A 19,696-nucleotide genomic window follows, 5' to 3' on the forward strand; every position below is an offset into this window, starting at 1 on the left:
GTAGCAGCATTGTTGGGCAAGCTGGCATGTCACCCTCTGGGAGGTATATATAGAGGCCCTGGAGCCCAGTGGGAACATAATCCCAGAAGTGGTTTGATTTGCAATATGTGTAAATCTAGGTGTGTATGTGAGAACCCATCATGTGTGTGCATGTATATCCAAGCATGTATGTGTTCACATGTTTCATTCCAACAACTCATAATCTCTGTAATAATAGGTCGTATTGTATAAATTTCATGTGAAATTAAATAGTCCAGGGACTCTTTAGATTGTACTAACTGAACCAACTGTAGTTTATATTTACTAGTACATAAAGATGTATGTATTTGTGTCTTTTAAAATAAACAGCCAAGCCAAAACTACATGTCATACTAAGGGAGGCATAATTGATCTTACGTTAATTTCAGCTTTCCTTTCTTAGTGTGGCCATACTTAAAAAATATTTCCTTGCTCCCAAAATTATGCTATTATTTCTCAGCACAGATCCTAAGGACTCCCTGTCCAGAAAAAGGAGAAATATGTGTGAATACCTCTACCCAGAAAGGTTTAAAAGGATATGAAATTGATCAGGTTACAGACACCTTACTATGATACCCTATGATCTGGTCCTTTCTGAATATCAGGAAGGACAAGGCCACTAGATTCTGTGAGTGGAACTTGCTGGGTGATGAAGGTTTGATCCTGGACACTGCAATCATCCCTGAAATAATGATAAGCCTGAGCCAGACTGCCATGTGTTGAGAAGCGGTTGAGAAGACAGCAAGTTGAAGCAGCAACAAGAGCAGATAACTTTTTCTGAGAGATTGCCTGTGAATGGGAGGAGAGAAGATCTTAGAGGACAAGAGCTTGAAAATATGGAAGGATCTACTGAGGTTTGGGATTTTTTTTTTTTAAGGATAGGGTGGATACAGATGGATTTTTAGGCAAAAGAAGAGGCTGTAGATTGGGAGAAACTAAAGATTAGAGAGAGGTTCTGTGATTTCTTCCAACACTGTTCAACAAAAGTAGGAGTGTAGGTAGATGGTAGGAATAATACATAGTTGGAGTTTATCAAGAATAAACCATTGAAAATATGTCTAATATGAATGTATATGTATAGCCTATATCAGATTGCACACTGTCTTGGAGAGGGGACAGGGGAAGGAGGGAGAGAAAATTTAGAACTCAAAATCTTATGGAAGTAAATGTTGAAAACTAAAAATTAATTAACTAACATATAAAAAAAGAATAAGCCATGATAGGAAAAGGCGCAAGGAATTCAAGTGCAGTAGTTGAACTGGTTAACTATACAACTGAACTTGGGAAGGGAAGAAAAGTAAGCCTGAGAAATAAGAGGGAAGGATGGACTAGAAATCACTGTGAGGACAAAAAAAAAATCCATTTAGGATGATTCCACGCAAGGGAGCAGAGACAGACAACAGAATACTAAGTTCAAAAAATAGCTAGTAGGTCAGTTTGGCTAAAACAAGGAGGGTATAAGGGGAAATAACGTGAAAGAAGTCTGAGGTTGGATCAAGCATGGGAGGTGGGTATGAGCGTGCGGGGAACCCCTTGGGAAAGCACGGTTTACACCAGGGCTCAAGCACTGGAGCAGGAGTGGCATAGACAGGAGGGCAAGCTGGCAACACCACAATGTACACGCTGGAGCAAATGCTGAGAGCTAAGACAAAGACAACAGGCAAACTATGTAGAAGCCACACCAAACACACACAGAACAACTGCAGCCATTCAACCTGCTGACAAGAGCCCTGGTAAACACACACTTTCCCATCCTTTGCTGCTCTCCCACTTTCACTTTTTAAAGAGAGAAATGAGTTTTTCCCAATCCTTGTTTCTTAATGCTTTTTGTTTTGTTTTGTTTTTCCCAAAAACAGTTATCTAAGAAAAAAAACTATGGTCAACCATTCTATTACTGATCTTTGTGTTGACCAAATACAAGTAAGGAAGAGGTCAAAGAGAATTAGGTTTTAAACTTAGATGTGTGTGTGTGCATTATATATATGTATATGTATATACATACACACACACATATATATACATATACATGTGCATATGTCTATCTGTGTATATTCACCAGAGACAGATGAATTATAATTACTAGGACCTTCCTAGCTGGGGGGCTCAGTCTAACAAAAGAGATTTGATTCATATGTTTATAGCTTCCCAAAAGCAGAAAAAGATCAAGTGATTCTGGTCCACCCTAGACACGAAATAAGTTGGCAAGACCCATTGGTGGGAGGTTTGTAAGCAAGCTGGAGTTAGCTTTAGCACTGGCATCAAGCATCTCCTCTTTATGTGTTTTTTCCATAAGTTTGAAAGGAAAACCATTTCCTCAGGGATCAGAACCAAAAAGAGCACTAACCAAAAACTCATGGGAAAGGAGGCTGGGAAGAAGTGCTACCCACATATGGGCGGTGGGGGTGTAGTTGGGAAGAGGCAGCCAAGAGGGAGTAATTAGTACCCTACTCACCACCAAAGTACCTGCCCACTCAACTGTTAGATGGGTACAGGTTGCACCCCCCAAGTAGAATGTAAGTTGGGTTGCATTAAGAGGGGTAGGCTTCCAGAAATTGGAAATCATTCAAATCCCACTCTACTTAGCCTCCTTCAGATCTCTTCTAGAGTAAATATTGTGTTCAGTTTTGGGTTTCAATTTAAGAATGAAACCAGTAGAGGTTGTGAGACAAAGTACTGAGGCAGCTAGACGACTCAGTGGACAGAGTGTTGGGCCTGGTGTCAGGAAGACCTGAGGTCAAACCTGACCTCAGACACTCACTCACTGGCTATGTGACCCTGGACAAGCCACTTAACCTGTGTTTGCCTCCATTTCCTCAGCTGTAAAATGGGGGTAATAATAACACCTACCTCCTAGGGTCGCTGGAAGGATCAAGTGGGATAATATTGGTAAGCTTAGCACAGTACTCTGGCACATAGTAGGTGCTATATAAATGCTAGCTGTTATTATCATTATTATTAGGTAAAGGTAAAGTAAATACTGAAGTGTGAAGTCTTCCAGATGATTCTGTTGGAAAATGACATTGTACTGATTTCATAATGTTCCATCTTCCTATCGTCCCCAGTTATAACAACAGCCACACAAAAGAATGGATTGACAATCCACACATGAAAAGCCAAGTAAGTGGATGAAGAATACATGTTGCCTATAAACATACAATTATAGATGGGCCATCCACCAAGTTAGTCCAGTACTTGGACAGGTACTGTATGCATATGCATTAAGAGCAACGAGTTGGACCCAGAACTGAATAGGAACGGAGTAGATTGGATTGCATTTGAGAAATAATTAAGTTACTATCAATGATCCTAAGCACTCCTCTAATACTTAAAAACATCCTTTTAATACTCATACCCAGTGATGGAACACCATGATTTCAGAAGAATCAAAATTATGGATGACTCAAAAGGCAATGGGGAAGTAAAGAGTGGATTTTTAAGTAGGCTGCTGCATATATTTTTCTGTTTATTATCGCTTTATTTTTTAAAATGTTTTATTGATGCCTTTGGTCAGAGTCAATTCTGGAAATTACCTATCTTCTCCCTTCCAAACTGAACCTTCCCTCTTAACAACAGAATGACTACTAAAATGACCATTCTGACAGAGTGTACAATATTCTCTGGTCATCATCTCCTGCCTCTCCCTGAAAGAGACGCTTGTATTTCATTCTCTATTCTCTGGAAACATTTATGCTTTTCAGTTACTTGTTTATGCTTCCTCTTAGCAACCTTTGTATTAACATCATTGTAGTTATTACATGTATTGTTATTTTGCTTCTTTTTATTTTCCTTTGATGTTACTGAGTTCCTTGCATTTGTCAGTTCTTGCTGCATAGTAATATTCCATTACATCCATTTATCAGTTTTGTTGTACCATTCATCACTTGATGAGCACCCACTTTTCTTTCCAGTTCTTTGCCACTACAGTGCTATAATGAATATTTTAGAACTGTGTTTCTATAGTTGACTAGTATAGCTTTTTAAAAAAATTTTATTTTTCCCCCAATTACATATAAAAATAACATTTAACATTCATTATTTTTTAAGTTTTGAGTTCCAAATTTTATCCCTCCCTCCTTCTAATTCCCCTCCTGAGACGGTAAGCAATCTCATATAGGCTATACATGTACAATCATGTAAAACATTTCCATATTAGTCATTCTGACTGCAGCATGTTATTAATAACAATTTGCACCTAAGAAGTGGTCTAAAACAGTGGTGTCAAACTCAAATAGAAATGGTCCAGGTCTCATATTGACTTAGACAACCACAAATCAACATTATCTCTATGTATTGCATTTTTATTTATTTTGTTAAATATTTCTCAACCACATTTTATTCTGGCTTGGGTCTAAAAGACATCATCAAGAATGACTGGAAAATGAGATAGCCTCACAGTCAGATTCAAGGCTAAGGAATAACAAGAAATGGACAGCCCCACTGCTACTTTGGTATCACTGAATTGTTAAATACCTGAAGGGGCAGTCCTCAGCAGTTTGTATAGTTTCTAGAAGATTTATGAGAAGACAGTGGCAAGCATCAAGTAGGATAAGAAAATAGGTATGCTTGTAAATCACATTGGTAATGTTACCCCTACATAAATAAGGAAATGGATCCATCAAAGAACTGAAGAAAGAGTTGATTTTTAAGCCTCAGCATCATATAATTTAAGTGATACACTGGAAAAAAACAAATTTGTGAAATTTAAGGACACAAAGTACCAAAAATAAAACTTAATTTTTCTTGTCTATTTAAAAAATAAACACACACACACACATATAAAGTCGGTGGTTTTGTATCTTCTACCTTTATCACTCTCTGGGGAAAATCCTAACTACCAATATATAATAACCTTTCTTGTCACAGTTATATCTTTAGGTATTTGGAATACCTAAACTTAAGTTTTCTTTGTCTCCCCTTCCTCCCAAGGCTTTTACTTTTGCTTTTCTTAATTTTCCTATACATTTAGTCAATTTGTCTCCCTTATTTTGTGGTTTAAAAATTGTTACAGTTTTTTCAAACTTCTTGAACATAACCCAGATACTTTATCCCCAACTTCCCCAAATAAATGTTTCTTCTGTGCTATCATCTGTCTTAATCCAAAGGTTAAAACTATATAACCTGTTTCAAAATGCTGAAGGACTTGTTCACATATTAATAGGCAAATTTACTAACCACTAGTACTCCACTGATTAACTGATTCAATTGAGGTCTCTGGGCCATTAATTGGGGGAGTGGAAACCCCATCCTTATGCTGGTAATACAAGATGGCAGACATAACTGGTGGTTGCAGTGAGTGTGAAAAGGAGGGAACAGATAGATGTAAGAGATATTACAGAAGCAGAAATGTCAGTATTTGGTGACTGATCATATAGATATGTATGTTAAAGAAGAGGAAAGAGTCCAAGTTATGTCAATGTTACCGGCTTGAAGAACTGGATAAATAGTGGTATCATCAACAAATATAAGGATGTTAGGGGGAGAACTATACATTGTAGATAAAGTGCCCGCCATATCCCACTCATGTGGGAGTTCTCTATATTAATGAAATCACAGGTCCAATTTCTACTGCTGTCCTGACCCCTAGGAAAAGCAAGTTTCAGGAATAGAGTGATTAAGTTCACTTTTGGACATAATAAATTTGAAGTTTAAATGAGATATCCAATTGGAGATACTTAACAGGGAATTGGAAATATAGTTAGGAATAGAGAGATATATAGACTTGGAGGTCATTGGTATAGTGGTGATAAGTAAAGCCACGGGAGACCACTGAGCCAGAGAGTGTAGAAAGAGAACCTTGGAGGAAACTACCACTTAAAGTACGGGAAGATAAGGCTGAAGAACCATAAAAATGCAGTATTCCAGAAACCAAGAGAGGGGAGAGTATCATGAGGAAGGGAGTGTTTCACAGTACCAAATGCATGAAGAAGGTTAATGCCAAAAAAAAAAAAAAAATGACCAGTGGATTTGATGATAAGGTCTTGGTCACTAGTTACCTTGGAGAAAGCAAAGTCAGTACAATGGTGAAGACAAAAGGCAGGATTGCCAAGGGCTGATAAAGTAAGTAGGTGGTAACAGAAGCAGTCAATTAAAACTACTTCCTCTTAGATGTCTACTGTCTTCAACTAGGGAAGAGAGAATAAAGGCAATAATTTGAGGGGCCAACAGAACTAAGGATAGGGTTTATTTATTTTTTTTAGATGAAGAGAAACCTGGAAGCATGATTGTTGATATAGGGGAAGGAAAAAGGTAATAGAGGAGAAATTGAAGACAAGACAGGGATAGGAATGATTGATGGAGCAAAGTCCCAGAGGAAATAGGAGGTAAGGTTAGCCTAGAGAGGATGAATGAAGACATAACGTCTCTTAAAACAGCAGGGGGTAGAAACGTGGCCTGGTCTAATTTTTTGTCAGCAGCCTACAGAAGCATATAACAGCGAAATCAAGGTAGAAAAAGGTGTCAGCTATTAGGATATTTTGGTTTTAGAAAAGATGTTTTTAACTTTAAAATGTCGATTTATACAATGAAGGCAAAAGATTTAAAGAAGGTGGGGATTACTGTTACTTTTTAATGAGATTTCCTATTACGACTTGTATCCTTCCTCACAGGGGTACAAATAAGCCCAGAACAAAGGGGCAAGGCTGAGATGCGCACCTGTACACAAAATCTCACCCTCACTCTTGACCTCTCTCTTGACCCTTTCATAAGGGTCTCAAACTTATATCTGAGTGATCACCGTTGACCCCATCACTCCTGGTTTTGTCTTTTACAATCTCTAGCAATCTTTAAAGTTCAGCTCAACTCCACATTCTTATAGAATAGATCAAATCTGTGCGCTGTAAGTTTGGAGAAAACGTTTTCTCCTCAGAATAAGATGTTTTAAGAGGTCAAATAAAAGGAATTACAGGGTTGTGTAAATAGACTCTGGGCAGCAAAGTGGCACAGTAGATAAGAGCACTGGGCCTAAAGTCAGGAAGACTCATCTTCCTGAGTTCAAATTTGGTCTCAGATGCTCCCCATTTGTATGACCCTAGGCAAGTCATTTAACCCTGTTTGCCTGAGCTTCCTCATCTGTTGTTTATCCTTCATTCTCAAAGAGGATTATGATATCTGGGAGCTGATGCCATGACCTGCAAGTGAATTGGATTTAAGTGAGGGAGGGCTGTGCAAAGTCACCAGTTTCACTTTCTCCTCTGTAGCCATCTGGGTCCAGTGGCAAGATATAGATCAGGATTCCTGGAGATGGCCCTGGATGCAGTGTGGGACCTTGGCCTTTTAAGCTAAGGTCTTTAACAGTCAGTTTGACTAAGCCCATGAATGATACCTACCTCCTGACAGAGGGGGAGGAGCGGGGAGGAGAATGACTAATGTTCAGAATGAGACATGCATTTTTGACACGGCCAATGCAAAAATGTGTTTTGCTTGACTAGTCTTATTTGTGACAAGAATAGTTTTTCTTTTTCTAATGGGGAAGAGGATAAGTGAGGGAGAAAAAATAAATACTTCTAATTAAAAAAATAAAATTTATTTAAAAAAAATCTATTACACTAATTCAGACTGTATCACACTTCTGCTCAAGTCATTTGTTTTTGTCCTCATCGATTTTTTTATTATAAGGATGGCTCACAGGTGAGGGAGAAGGATACATATGTTGTTGTTCAGTTGTGTCCAACTCTTCATGCCCCCATTTTGGGAATTTTCTTGGCAAAGATATTGGAGAGATTTGCCCAGGGTCACACAGCTACTAAGTGTTTGAGGCTGGATTTGAACTCATGAAGAGGAGTCTTCCTAATTCCAAACCCAAATGCTTGATCCACAGCAAAAACAACGCTTGGTTAGAATAACTGGCTGGCTTTAAACCTAAAGGCAATTTAATAGTCCTTCAGGTCTAAGTGCTCTCATCCTAATAATAATAACTAGTATTTACATAGAGCTTTACAATATTATCTCATGATCCTTTTAACAGCCCTGGGAGGTATATGCTATTAACAACTTCATTTTACAGCAAAGGAAACTGAGGTAAACAAGGTTAAGTGACTTGCTTAGGGTCTTGTAGCTCGTGAATGTCTGAGACTGAATTTGAAATCAGGTCCTCCTGACTCCAGACCTAGTATTCTATCCACTGCTACTTAGCTATCTCTGCTATGCCTTGCTAATTTATATTTGTACGTAAGGTGATACGCATTTGTTTTCCCCAGGACCATGGCTTGTAAACAACTTCACTGTGCTTGCACATCATTATATAACCATAAATAATATAAACATTTGAGCTTAACTTGTAAACAGCCCACTGTGCCTCTCTATGCTAGGTCACCATGACATTGCCAAAGTTAATGCAAACTTGCGAGCCTACTGCTGGCAAATTGCCTTCTTTGTCTGCTTCTCTATAAATCAAGTGGGCACTGGCAAGGGGGTGTGGATGATTCCTCACTTCCTTTTCACCAGCTGCCACAAAAACAGTAAACTGGTATGACTCCCTTATCTGTTGCTCCACTGTCCTTTTTTGGTTTGGCTGAATCTAATGTGAACCTGCCAGGAGCTGAACTCCTTTACAGTATTACAGGAAATTTATACAACATGAAAGGTCAGGAGTAACTACCACTCTGAACCCCGAGGCTGGTAAATTTCTAACATTTAGGCAAAAGTTTGGCTCTTTACCTTAATTTACAATTATGTTTATCTCTAGCAGACCTGACCTCTTTGTGATTAAAACAAAATCCAGGTTACCTGAAACATTTAGATAAAGAAACAGCCAATTATATTTACCATTTGTTAATAGACACATACTGGGAGTAGGGAAAGAGCACCTCTTTTCTTGGAATTTCTCTCAATCGTGCAGCAGGCAGGTACAAATGGTAGCGTCATCCAATCTTTCCCTCCTCTGCCATAGCTCAGTCTCTCTCTCTCTCCCCATTCCCTCCTTTCTTTTCTATTTCTCTTTCCCTCTCTTTATCCTTCTCTTCCCCTTCCCTCCCTCTCCCCTCATCCTTTCACCTGTTGCCCTGGGCCAAAATCTTTCCATTTCAGCTCTTGGGATCTCATTCCTTACCCTCCATTGCCAGAACCTGAAAATCTCCTTCCTCATCTGTAAAATGAGTTGGGGAAGGAAATGGCAAACCACTCCAGTATCTTTGAAATCCCCAAATCTTTGAAATATCATGAAATCCCCAGAGTCAAGAACAGTGGGACATGACTGAACAATGACAACAATTTTTTATTTAGCAACAAGATAAACCCACCGATTCTATCACCTACATTGAAGGAGTTCTCAAGTCCCACCTGGATATTTTGATGGGATCAACTAAAGAAAACATCCCCACCAGTATTAACTTGAACTTTGATAACAAGGTTAACAAGTTAGACCCTAACCCTAATCCTTTTGCCTTAAGGCTATATAAAAACATATATCTATGTTGTTATATAGAGATAAATATATAATTGAATGTGTATGTTATCTCCCCTAGTTCTACTGGAGTTGCTAACCACTAGGCAAATGCCCATCAACTGATGCTAATTAAGCTTTTGAATCTTCTAGCCTTGCTTCCTAATTTATTTGACCTTCAAACAGACCAAGGTGAAGGAATTACTATCCAGAAGGGTTGTAGGACCTCTGAGTGGAGGAATTCCCCAACACTCTACAGATGAAGAAATAAGGCCAGGAGAAGTTAACCAAGATTTGAACCCCAGATCTTACAACTCCAAAGTCAGAGCTTTTTTCCTTCTAACTTACAGTCCCCACATTAGCACCAGCTGTTAGTCTCCTCCTTTGAAATTATTTTGTATATATTTTATATTTAATTTTCTATGTACATGATATTCTCCCCAATATAATGTAAATTCTTCAAGGCCAGAGAAGGCCAGAGTCAATTAGTCAAAAATTATTGTTGTTCAGTTGTGTCCAATTCTTCAAGACCCCATTTGGGGTTTTTTTGGCCAAGATGCCAGAGTGGTTTGCCATTTCCTTCTCCAGTTCATTTTACAGATGAGGAAATTGAGGCAAACAGGGTGAAGTGACTTGCTCAGGGTCATACAGCTAGAACAAATCTGAACTCAGGAAGACGAGTTTCCTTGACTCCAGGCCTGGGACTCCATCCACTGAGCCACCTAGCTGCTTCAGGGTTAAGGTATAAACACTTGAAATAGGTTCGAGAGGGGGAATTATAATTTGTTTGTACATAGTTATTTGCAGAATTAAACAGCAGAGGCAGGATTTTAGCCCAGGTTCTATGACTCCAGGGCCAGTTTTCTTTCCATTGTACCACACAAATGATCTGATTCCTTAAAAAAAGAGGGGGAAAGAACTAGAAGGGATTAACAAGAAAATTCTATCAAATAGCTGAAGAACTAAGAATTCCTATGCTATATAAACTTTTTTCAAAAACTGAGAGAGAATCATTCTATCCAATTCTTTTCATGAGAAAAATACAGCCCTGGGGCAGCTAGGTGGCACAGTGGATAAAGCACTGGCCCTGGAGTCAGAAGGACTTGAGTACAAATCCAGCCTCAGATACTTGACACTTAATAGCTGGCGTGACCCTTGGCAAGTCATTTAACCCCATTGCCTAACCAAAAAAAAAAAGAGAGAGAAAAATACAACCCTGATGCCCAAAATGGAAAAAGTATCAAGCTATAGAACATTACTAATGGATACTGATATAAAATACTTACAAATAGAAAACAGCTATGCAGTTTTAAAATTCATTACATTTCAAGTTGAAGTTAAAAAGAAATTGAAAAATGGTTCAAAACTAGGAAAAATAATTAGCATAACCGATACAGAAAAAGCCTATGATTAAATAACTACTTATTTACCTTGAAAACACTTAGAAGCATAGGAATGGAAGGATTTTACTTAACATGTTAAAAAAACATTTACTAGAAATCAAAAGCAATGTTAGCTTTCCAACTAAAACAGGAGTAAAGCCTTCTCCCACTACTGCTATTTAACATGGTTCTTAAAATGTTAGCTACAAAAATAAGGCAAGAAAAATAAATTAAAAGAATAAACACTGGAAAAGAGAAGACTAAAACATCAGCTTGTGGATGACAGGCTGTTTTGTGTAGAATACTCAAGGAAACCAAATAAATTGAGAGTACAACATAAAATCAACTCATAAAATTTATCAGCATTCTCATATATCATTAACAAAAACCAGGAAAAAGAAGAGAAAGAATAATACCACTTAAAATAACAATATTTATTATCTGGGAATTAACTTACCAAAACATACATGTACTTATATAAAACAATTTTCACAGAAACAAAAGAAACCCAAATTACTGGAGGTATTTGGTGTTCATGGTTGTGTTATAGTAATATAATAAAAATGACAGTAATATCCAATTTATAGACTTAAGATTTTTAGGAATAAAAATACCAACAGAATATTTCACAAAATGAGATTAAAAAAAAAAAAACAAAATCAAAAAACAAAATTCACATCCTCTTCAACAACAGGAAGGAACTACATTTCCTCTAATCTGAGACCAAAATTAAAAAACCTTGAAGTCTATGGAATCACAATGCAAGATCTGGCAAGGCTCTGCTGAGCCCTAATGGGCTGGAAAGGATCAGGCCCAACGATTTACTGGGTTTCTCATATAATAAATAACCTAACTTTTTAGAGAGGTTCATCATCAGGTAATCAGTATTTCTGGCCACAGCTTTTCATGAAACTTAAAGCATAAAAGGAATGTATATACTGTATCAATACAGGGAGGTACCCATATAAAACAGATAACAGATGTGAATTAGAGAACTTCCTCAACAACATCTCATTCTTCTTTACACAGTCATGAAAATTCTCCCCCATACTAAAGAAACTATTGTCTTTATCACGTAAACTTCTAATGAGATTCATTAACTGATCAAAGAAAGAGTTGTTTCTTTACATTGGTACAGCCCTTCATGAGATTCTGGTCTTCTGGCCCACACAACTTAAGTTCATGACGTAGTTCTTCCTGTCTCTTATGTCTTCTTTAGGTCGGCATTCCTGTAAAGTGGTGGATGATTCCTTAATTTATTTATTTTAGTTTTCAACATTCACTTCCACAAGATTTTGAGTTCCAAATTTTCTCCCGATCTCTCTCCTCCCTTCACCCCAAGACAGCGTGCATTCTGATTACCCCTTCCTCCAATCTGCCCTTCCTTCTATCTCCTACACCCCAACTTATCCCCTTCCCCGTCTATTTTCCTGTAGGGTAAGAGAGATTTCTATACCCAAATGCTTGTGCATCTTATTTCCCAGTTGCATGTAAAAACAATTTTTAAGGTTTGTTTTTTAAAACTTTTGAGTTCCAAATTTTCTCCCTTCCTCCCTCCCCACTCACCCTCACTGAGAAGGCAAGTAAATCAATATAGGTTATACATGTGCAATCATGCAAAACACTTCCATAACAGTCATGTTGGAAAAGACTAACTATATTTCCCTCCATCCTATCCCGCCCCATCTATTTTATTCTCTCCTTTGACCCTTTCCCTCCTCAGAAGTGTTTGCATCTGATTACCCCCTCCCCCAATCTACCCTCCCTTCTATCCCCCCTACCCCCATCCCCCTACTTTCCCATAGGGTAAGATAGATTTCCATACCCAATTGAATGTACATATTATTCCCTCCTTAAGCCAAATCTGATGAAAGGTTCACTCATTCCCTCTCACCTCCTCCATCTTCTCCATTGTAAAAGTTTTTCTGGCCTCTTTTATACAAGATAATTTACCCCATTCTACTCTTCCCTTTCTCCTTCTCCCAGTATATTCCTCTCACCTCTTATTTTTTAGATATCATCCCTTCATATTCTACTCACCCTGAGACTCTATATATTATTCCCTCCAACTACCCTAATAATGAGAAAGGTATCATGAGTTATAAGTATCTTTCTATGTAGGAATGTAAATAGCTCAACTTTAATAAGTCCCTTATGATTTCTCTTTCTTGTTTACCTTTTCGTGCTTCTCTTGAGTCTTGTATTTGAAAGTCAAACTTTCTACTTAGCTCTTGTTTTTTCTCAGGAATACATTAAATTCCTCTATGTCAATGAATGTCAATTTCCCCCTCTCACTGATTACACTTAGTTTTGCTGGGTGGGTGATTCTTGGTTTTAATCCTAGCTCCTTCGACCTCCGGAATCTCATATTCCAACCCCTCTGATCCCTTAATGTAGAAATCGCTAAATCATATATCATCCTGATTGTGTTTCCACAGTATTTAAATTGTTCCTTTCTGGCTGCTTGCAATATTTTCTCCTTAACCTGGGAAGTCTGGAATTTGGCTATAATATTCCTGGGAGTTTCCTTTTGGGATCTCTTTCAGGAGGTGATTGGTGGATTCTTTCAATTTCTATTCACCTCTGGTAGAATATCAGGGCAGTTTTCCTTGATAATTTCTTGAAAAATGATATCCAGGCTCTTTTTTTGATCATGGTTTTCAGGTAGTCCAATAATTTTTAAATTATCTCTCCTAGATCTATTTTCTAGGTCAGTTGTTTTTCCAGTAAGATATTTCATATTGTCTTCTATTTTTTCATTCTTTTGGTTTTATGATTTCTTGATTTCTCATAGAGTCATTAGCTTCCATTTGCTCCATTTTAATTTTTAAGGAATTATTTTCTTCAGTAAGCTTTTGGACCTCCTTTGCCATTTGGCCTAGCCTATTTTTTAAGGTGTTATTTTCTTCAGTATTTTTTTAGGTCTCCTTTAGTAAGCTGTTTTTCCTAATTGTTTTGAATCACTCTCATTTCTCTAATTTTTCCTCTACTTCTCTTACTTGATTTCAAAATCCTTTTTGAGCTCTTCCATGACCTAAAATCAATTCATATTTTTCTTAGAGGCTTCGGATATAGGAGCTTTGACTATGTTGTCTTCTGAGCGTATGTTTTCATCTTCCTTGTTACCAAAGTAAGTCTCTGAGATAGTCTGAGTTTTTTCCTGCTGTTTGGTCATTTCCTCAGCAAATTATTTGACATTTTAACTGTTTCTTAAGGTAGGGTTCTACATGTGTATAGAGTACTGGCCCTGGAGTCAGGAGGACCTGAGTTCAAATCCGACCTCAGACACATAACACTTCCTAGCTGTGTGACTCTGTGCAAGTCACTGAACCCCAATTGCCTCACCAAAAAAAAAAAAAAAAAAGAAACGACAAGAAAAGAAAGGTAGGGTTCTGCTTCTAGCATGGAGGATGTATTGTCCCAAGCTTCAGGGATTTTGTTTAGCTGTTTTTAGAGTTACTTCCAGGGACCAATAAATTTTCAGTTCTTCCAAGGTGGTATGATCTAAGGAGAGGTGTTTACTCCTCACCTGGCCTGTGCTCAGGCCTGTGAGTGACCACAAGCACTCTTTTCTGCCCTATGAGAAGGGTTCCCTCTCTACTGCTGCCACAAGCTCTGCCATTCCAGTACTCCTCTTCACCCCAGGACTGCCACCCAGATCCAAGTATGGGCAAAGCAACAGAATCCTGCATCAGTGCCAGCAAAAAGACCTCTGTAATCTCCTTCTGATTAGCTGTTCAATCCTCTTACTGTCTGTGGGTTGAGAGCTCTGGAAGCAGCTGCCCCTGGGCTGTACAGGGGTGAGGGCTGGACTGTGCTCCTCTCTCACCCAGGTTTGACAGACCTTCTAGGCTGTCTTTGGTGTTTGTAGGTTGAGAAGTCTGGAAACCACCACAGCTGCCTGGGATTCAGTCCCCTGAGGCCTACTCCATGTTTGCTGGGGCCCATTTAGTCCCCTGAGGGCTGCTCCAGGTTTGCTGGGGCCTGGTCTGTGCTGGCCTGCATTCCTCTCCCAGCCTGGTGCAACAGGGAGTACACAGGAGCTACTTGATTGTCTTTGGTTCAGTAATACAAAGGCCCTCAAGGAAGGGGCAGTCTATGTTCTTAAGCCTCTCAAATACAGCCATAGCCTCCTGGATAAGATAGTAATCCTCATCTTCCTCCTTTTCTTCATCCTCCTCTTCTTCTTCCTCTTCCTCTGTCTCCTCTTCAGCATCATCATCATAGCAGCGGTCAACCAGAAAACATTTGGCCGTATTTCCAACCTAGAATGTATTATTAAAGGGATAGTTAGTGAACATATTAGAAAAGAACAGTGATGACAAAGAACCAACATAACTTCCTCAAGGATAGAACGTACCAGACTAATCTTAATTCATTTTTTCTGACAGAGTTTCTAAGCTAGTAGATGAGGGGAATTCTATATAGTTTATTTAGATTTCAATAAAGTATTTTGATAAAAGTCTCTCCTGCTATTCTTGTAGACAAGATAGAGAGACAAGACCTAGATGATACTGCAAATTAGGAAGATTCAGAATCTTCCTTGGTTGAATGCCAAATCCAAAGAATAGTAATTAAATGCTTATTGTTAACAATAAACAATAAAGTTAATGTTAACTTGGAAGGATGTCTCCAGTAAATGTCCTAGGGAATCTATGCTTGACCCTGAGCAGTTTAATATCTTTAACCCAGATAAAAGAAAAGAAGGCAAGTTTGTCAAATCTGCAGAAGAACAAAGTTATGAGGTTAAGCTAATAGTGAATGACAGAGTCAAGATTCAAAAATATCTCAACAAGGTAGAACACTGGATCAAACTGTTTACTCAGCTAATGAAATTTAATGAGAATAAATATAACTGTTACACTTAGGTTAAAAAAAAACAACCACAATTTCACAAGTACAAGATCAAGGATGCATGGCTAGATAGCAGTTCATCTAAAAAACAAACAGTGGACAGCAAAGGTAGAAAAAATCAACAGTATGATATGATAGTCAATATGGTTGTGAGTTATATTAAACAGTGAACAATGTTACAAAAACTGAAATTGACTCTATCTTAGCAAAAAGAAAAAAGTGAAAGATGTGAGAATCAGTCCAAATCATCCATCTGTATGCAGTCTATAAGTTGGTTAAAGCAAAGTTCAAAATATGAGGAAACAATGGATGTCAATGAAGAGTTCCAATCTGACCTATTCAAAAAAGCTGTTGATGAAAACAAGAAGGGGAATGGTTAAAAGACACAGACTCTGATTATCACCTAGAAAAGTTCATAGAAGATTGCATAGTTGATCTAGAGCTGGCAGTCGCCTCAAAAGCCATTTAATTCCACTCTCCCATTTTATTTATAAATAAACTGAGACCCAGGGAAGCTGATTTGCTCAAGGTCACACAAAGAATCCAAACTGGGGTTAGAACCAAGTCCTCTGGCTCCATATCATTTTACTATACCATTCTGCCTTTCCTCTATCTCTAAGACAGGTGTAAAGATTAAGACAAGCAAATTTTGAAGTCTCTAAAATTTGACTAAAAAACCAAAACAAAACAGTATGACTTCCACGCAATAGTGAAGCCCAGTTGAGATTACACTGCATTAATCTGCAGTGATCTCAATTAACAGTGCTTTGTGATTTGATGTGAGATCTAGAGTGGGAAGAGACCTCTGAGGCTACCTAAGCCAACCTCCACATTTTATGTGGGAAAACTTGAGTCCAGGTTAAACAACTAGTCCAAGGTTACATAAGTGCTAAGCATCTGAGGAAAAATTTGAACCCAGGCGACTTGGACTATTCTCTAACCACTACCCAGTCTGTAACTTTGCTCTTTTCAGCCCTCTCTGTATACTGCTGGGCCACAGGAATTGATATTAACAGTATTTTAACAGATAAACATACAAGTCCTACTGAGGGGAGTGTATTCTGCAGACAAAACATTTTCAAAAGCAAGAAACATGATACACACAGCAAATTGATAATTTCCGAATCTTTGTATGGAGTAGTACTTTAAAAGATCAACGAATTCTATAATTATGGAGTACTTGACACTACCATGTCAGAATCACTGAATTTCAGAGCTGCAAAGGCCCTCATAATGTCCAACCTATTCTGTTTAGTCCAACAAATTTAGAATAACCCAATTTGCGAGCTGGATCAATCATCATCTTTTACAGAAAAGAAAATTTAAGACACAAAATGATTAAGCACCTGCTTACCAAATGTCATCTAGCCATTTAGAGGCAAGCTAGGGCTAAAATCTAGCTCTCCTGAGTCAGGGAACATCGACCTTCCTTTACACTACAGAAGAGCACTAGAGTGGTCTCTTTCAATCACAAAACAAATGCCCCTATTTTAAAGGTAAAGAAATTACCTTTTATTCTCTGTATTTATGACATAGGTAAACACAACACAGATACTTATAGGATCATAACTTTAGAGTAGAAAGGGATCTTCAAGGTCATCGGCCCCTCATTTTACAGTTGAGGAAACAATCCCAGAAAGACTAAGTGACCTGTCCACCCAGCTGGGGCTGGAGTCCTAATCCAATGCTATGGACCCCCAGGGAGGGCGGGGAGGCCGAGGGCAGCCTGGCGTGACACGTCCAGACCGAACACGGCCTCTGCCAGGCGGGGACGGCCACCCGCCTCCATTTTTTCCAGGGCCTTCGGACAAGAAGCTCAGCCCGGGGACGGGGAGGCCGGGTGCGCCCGGGGATGAAAAGCCAGCGTCGCCCCAAAGACCCCGCCAGAGACCTCGGACAGCTCGGGGCTCACTACCGCTCCCGCGCCCTCCGGAGGAAGAGGCCCGAGGCCTAAGACTGCGACCCCGGCGCCTCGGACAAGAGGCCCCCCCCCCCAGAGCGGGGCTGACTCGCGGGAAAGGAGGCTCCGGGGGCAGCTTTCCTCTCCCCTCCCACTTTCTCTTCAGACACCCGGCGCTGCGCCGCCCGCCTCCGCTCGGGATGGGCTCCGCCGCGCGGCCGTCACCCGGCGCCGACCCGGACCGGACGCACACAATCCTCGCTCTCACCTTCTCGTCCTGGGCGGCCAGCAGTCCCAGCTCCCTGACTCTGCCCAGAAGCGAGGCTTCCGCCTCCCGCCGGAAGCTGTTCGAGCGCGGGACAGGAAGTTTTAGCCTCCCCCCTCCCCGCCCCCCAAGCGGACAACATCACGCCACTCAGGGCAGGAGACCGGGAGGAGGCCTTGACAGGCGTCCTTCAAAGAGACTGGTCATTGGTTGGAGGCGGGGTGGCGGGGGCGGGCTCTAACCTCGTACATCCAATCAGTTGCCGCGTCTTGTCTTTTCTACCCATTCAGTACCTCTGTACTCAAAACACAGCGTCTTGGAGTCTGGCGTGTTGCCGGGACCGAGGGTACAAATGAGCAAACTGAGGCTGCCAGAGGCTGAGTGACTTGCTTAGCATCACGCGGCCAATAAGTGTCTGAGGCAGAATTTGAATTTAAGTCTTACCAATACCAAGTACAGTGTTCTTATCCACTGGGCCACACAGCATCACTAAGTACTGGAGATACAGAAAGCAAAGCAAGACAGTCCCCCTCCTCCAGGACCCCCCCGCCCCCCGTCCTAATGGGGGAGACAAAACATAAGGTTTCAGCAGCAAGCTCCAGGAGAGGAGACCTTTGCCCCACTCTGCCCACCTGCCTGCATGTCTGGCCCTAAGGGGTCTGTCTTCCCCATCTGTCCTCAGCTCTGCCTGTCCCTAGTCCTCTCCTTTCTGTGTCCGTGTCTGACCTCAACGTGGCATGAATAAAGTAGTCTGTGATGGCTGAGGAGACTGTGAAAGGGCCGTCAAATATCTAGGTGGGTTGGGGTGAGCCAGACGCCTTGGGAGAGACCAAATGATATGGGCTGCTGAAATGTTTGGGAAAATTCAGGGACTGGATTGCTTTCAAAGATAGGGTCTTTTCCTTTTAGGGGTCCACGTCCCATCACCCCATCAGTCTGACTTTGCAGATCTCCACCTGAATGTTAATCTCTCTCAGCATCAGTTTCCTCATGTGTAAAACTGAGGGTGAGCCAGATGATCGCTAAAGTCCCTTTCAGCTTTAAATCCAAAACAAAATTCATCATTCTCCCAGAACTTCTACTTTCTCCTAACTTATGTATTTCTCTTCTTAGCATCAATATCCTCCCAGGCACCTATATTCGAAGCCTCAATCATCTTAGATTTCTACTTCTCTTACTGCCCCCTCCTTCATTTAATCCATACCAAGTTCTATTTCTGACCTCAGACAACAACCTTTGTAGGTAGAAAAGGAGCTGCCTACTGGGGACCAAATTGGAACTGGCCAGTTGGGCTACATCGCCTTCTTTCGTTCCTTCCTTCCTTTCATTTCCCTCTGTCTTCACAGGGTATCATACTCTTATTTGTGGGTGCTCTGCCCTAAGGAAATGTAAATTTTAATTTCTGAAACTTTTTGTTTTCTTAAAGACCAGCCTTAACCCCAAATCACTCTGGCTCTCATTGACTGGCCAACAATTGGTACCAGGCCAAGCCCTACTTGATCATTGCTTGGACCCTGATTGGCTCAGAATTAACATAAATAGCAGCAGTTTCTGTTTTGGCGGGAAACCCTGAGGATCTTCCCCTCCAGACAGATTTTGTTTTTGTTTCTGTCTTTGACAGGTAAAGAGGCCATTCTCTGTTTCATTTTTTATTAAGTCTTAATCATTGAATGGATATTGCCTCAGTCAAACAGATACCTATTAAAGTTAGGTTAAAAAGCCTAGGTCCCCACTGCATCCTGGGCCATCTCCAGTTGTTCTGATCTATATCTGGCCACTGGACCCAGATGGCTCTGGAGGAGAAAGTGGGGTTGGTGACTTTCCACTGCCCTTGCTCCATTACATCCAATTCACTTGCATGTCATGGCATCACCTCCCTGATGTCACAGTTCTCTTCA

At 40.0% G+C, this 19,696-nt stretch overlaps 1 protein-coding gene and 1 long non-coding RNA gene across 2 annotated transcripts; both read right to left on the bottom strand.

Annotated features, from left to right (window-relative positions):
- Positions 1 to 11,192: 11,192 nt before the first annotated feature.
- On the bottom strand, positions 11,193 to 13,232 carry LOC114030145. The gene is made up of 2 exons (XR_003567557.1): positions 12,956 to 13,232; positions 11,193 to 12,008 (listed from the first exon to the last, which is right to left on the bottom strand). It is a non-coding gene; the product is annotated as an uncharacterized LOC114030145 (long non-coding RNA).
- Positions 13,233 to 14,485: 1,253 nt separating this feature from the next.
- LOC114030063 (YTH domain-containing protein 1-like) lies at positions 14,486 to 18,440 on the bottom strand. Its single transcript, XM_027844708.1, has 6 exons — positions 18,411 to 18,440; positions 18,296 to 18,356; positions 18,092 to 18,213; positions 17,963 to 18,035; positions 17,802 to 17,914; positions 14,486 to 15,044 (listed from the first exon to the last, which is right to left on the bottom strand). Exons 1-6 carry the CDS (start codon positions 18,438 to 18,440, stop codon positions 14,823 to 14,825), a joined length of 621 nt encoding a protein of 206 aa, XP_027700509.1. The 3' UTR covers positions 14,486 to 14,822.
- Positions 18,441 to 19,696: the final 1,256 nt, after the last annotated feature.

The sequence above is a fragment of the Vombatus ursinus genome, unplaced genomic scaffold (genome assembly GCF_900497805.2).
Source record: "Vombatus ursinus unplaced genomic scaffold, bare-nosed wombat genome assembly UNPS02014945.1, whole genome shotgun sequence".
NCBI classification, from domain to species: Eukaryota; Metazoa; Chordata; class Mammalia; order Diprotodontia; family Vombatidae; genus Vombatus; species Vombatus ursinus.

Coding starts and splice junctions, on each gene's coding strand:
- LOC114030063 (XM_027844708.1), bottom strand. CDS start 18,440: ATGCAGGCAGGTGGGCAGAGTGGGGCAAAG. Junction 18,036..18,091: donor GCTGTGTTTTGAGTACAGAG/GTACTGAATGGG, acceptor GTACGAGGTTAG/AGCCCGCCCCCGCCACCCCG. Junction 15,045..17,801: donor TGGCCGCCCAGGACGAGAAG/GTGAGAGCGAGG, acceptor AATACATTCTAG/GTTGGAAATACGGCCAAATG.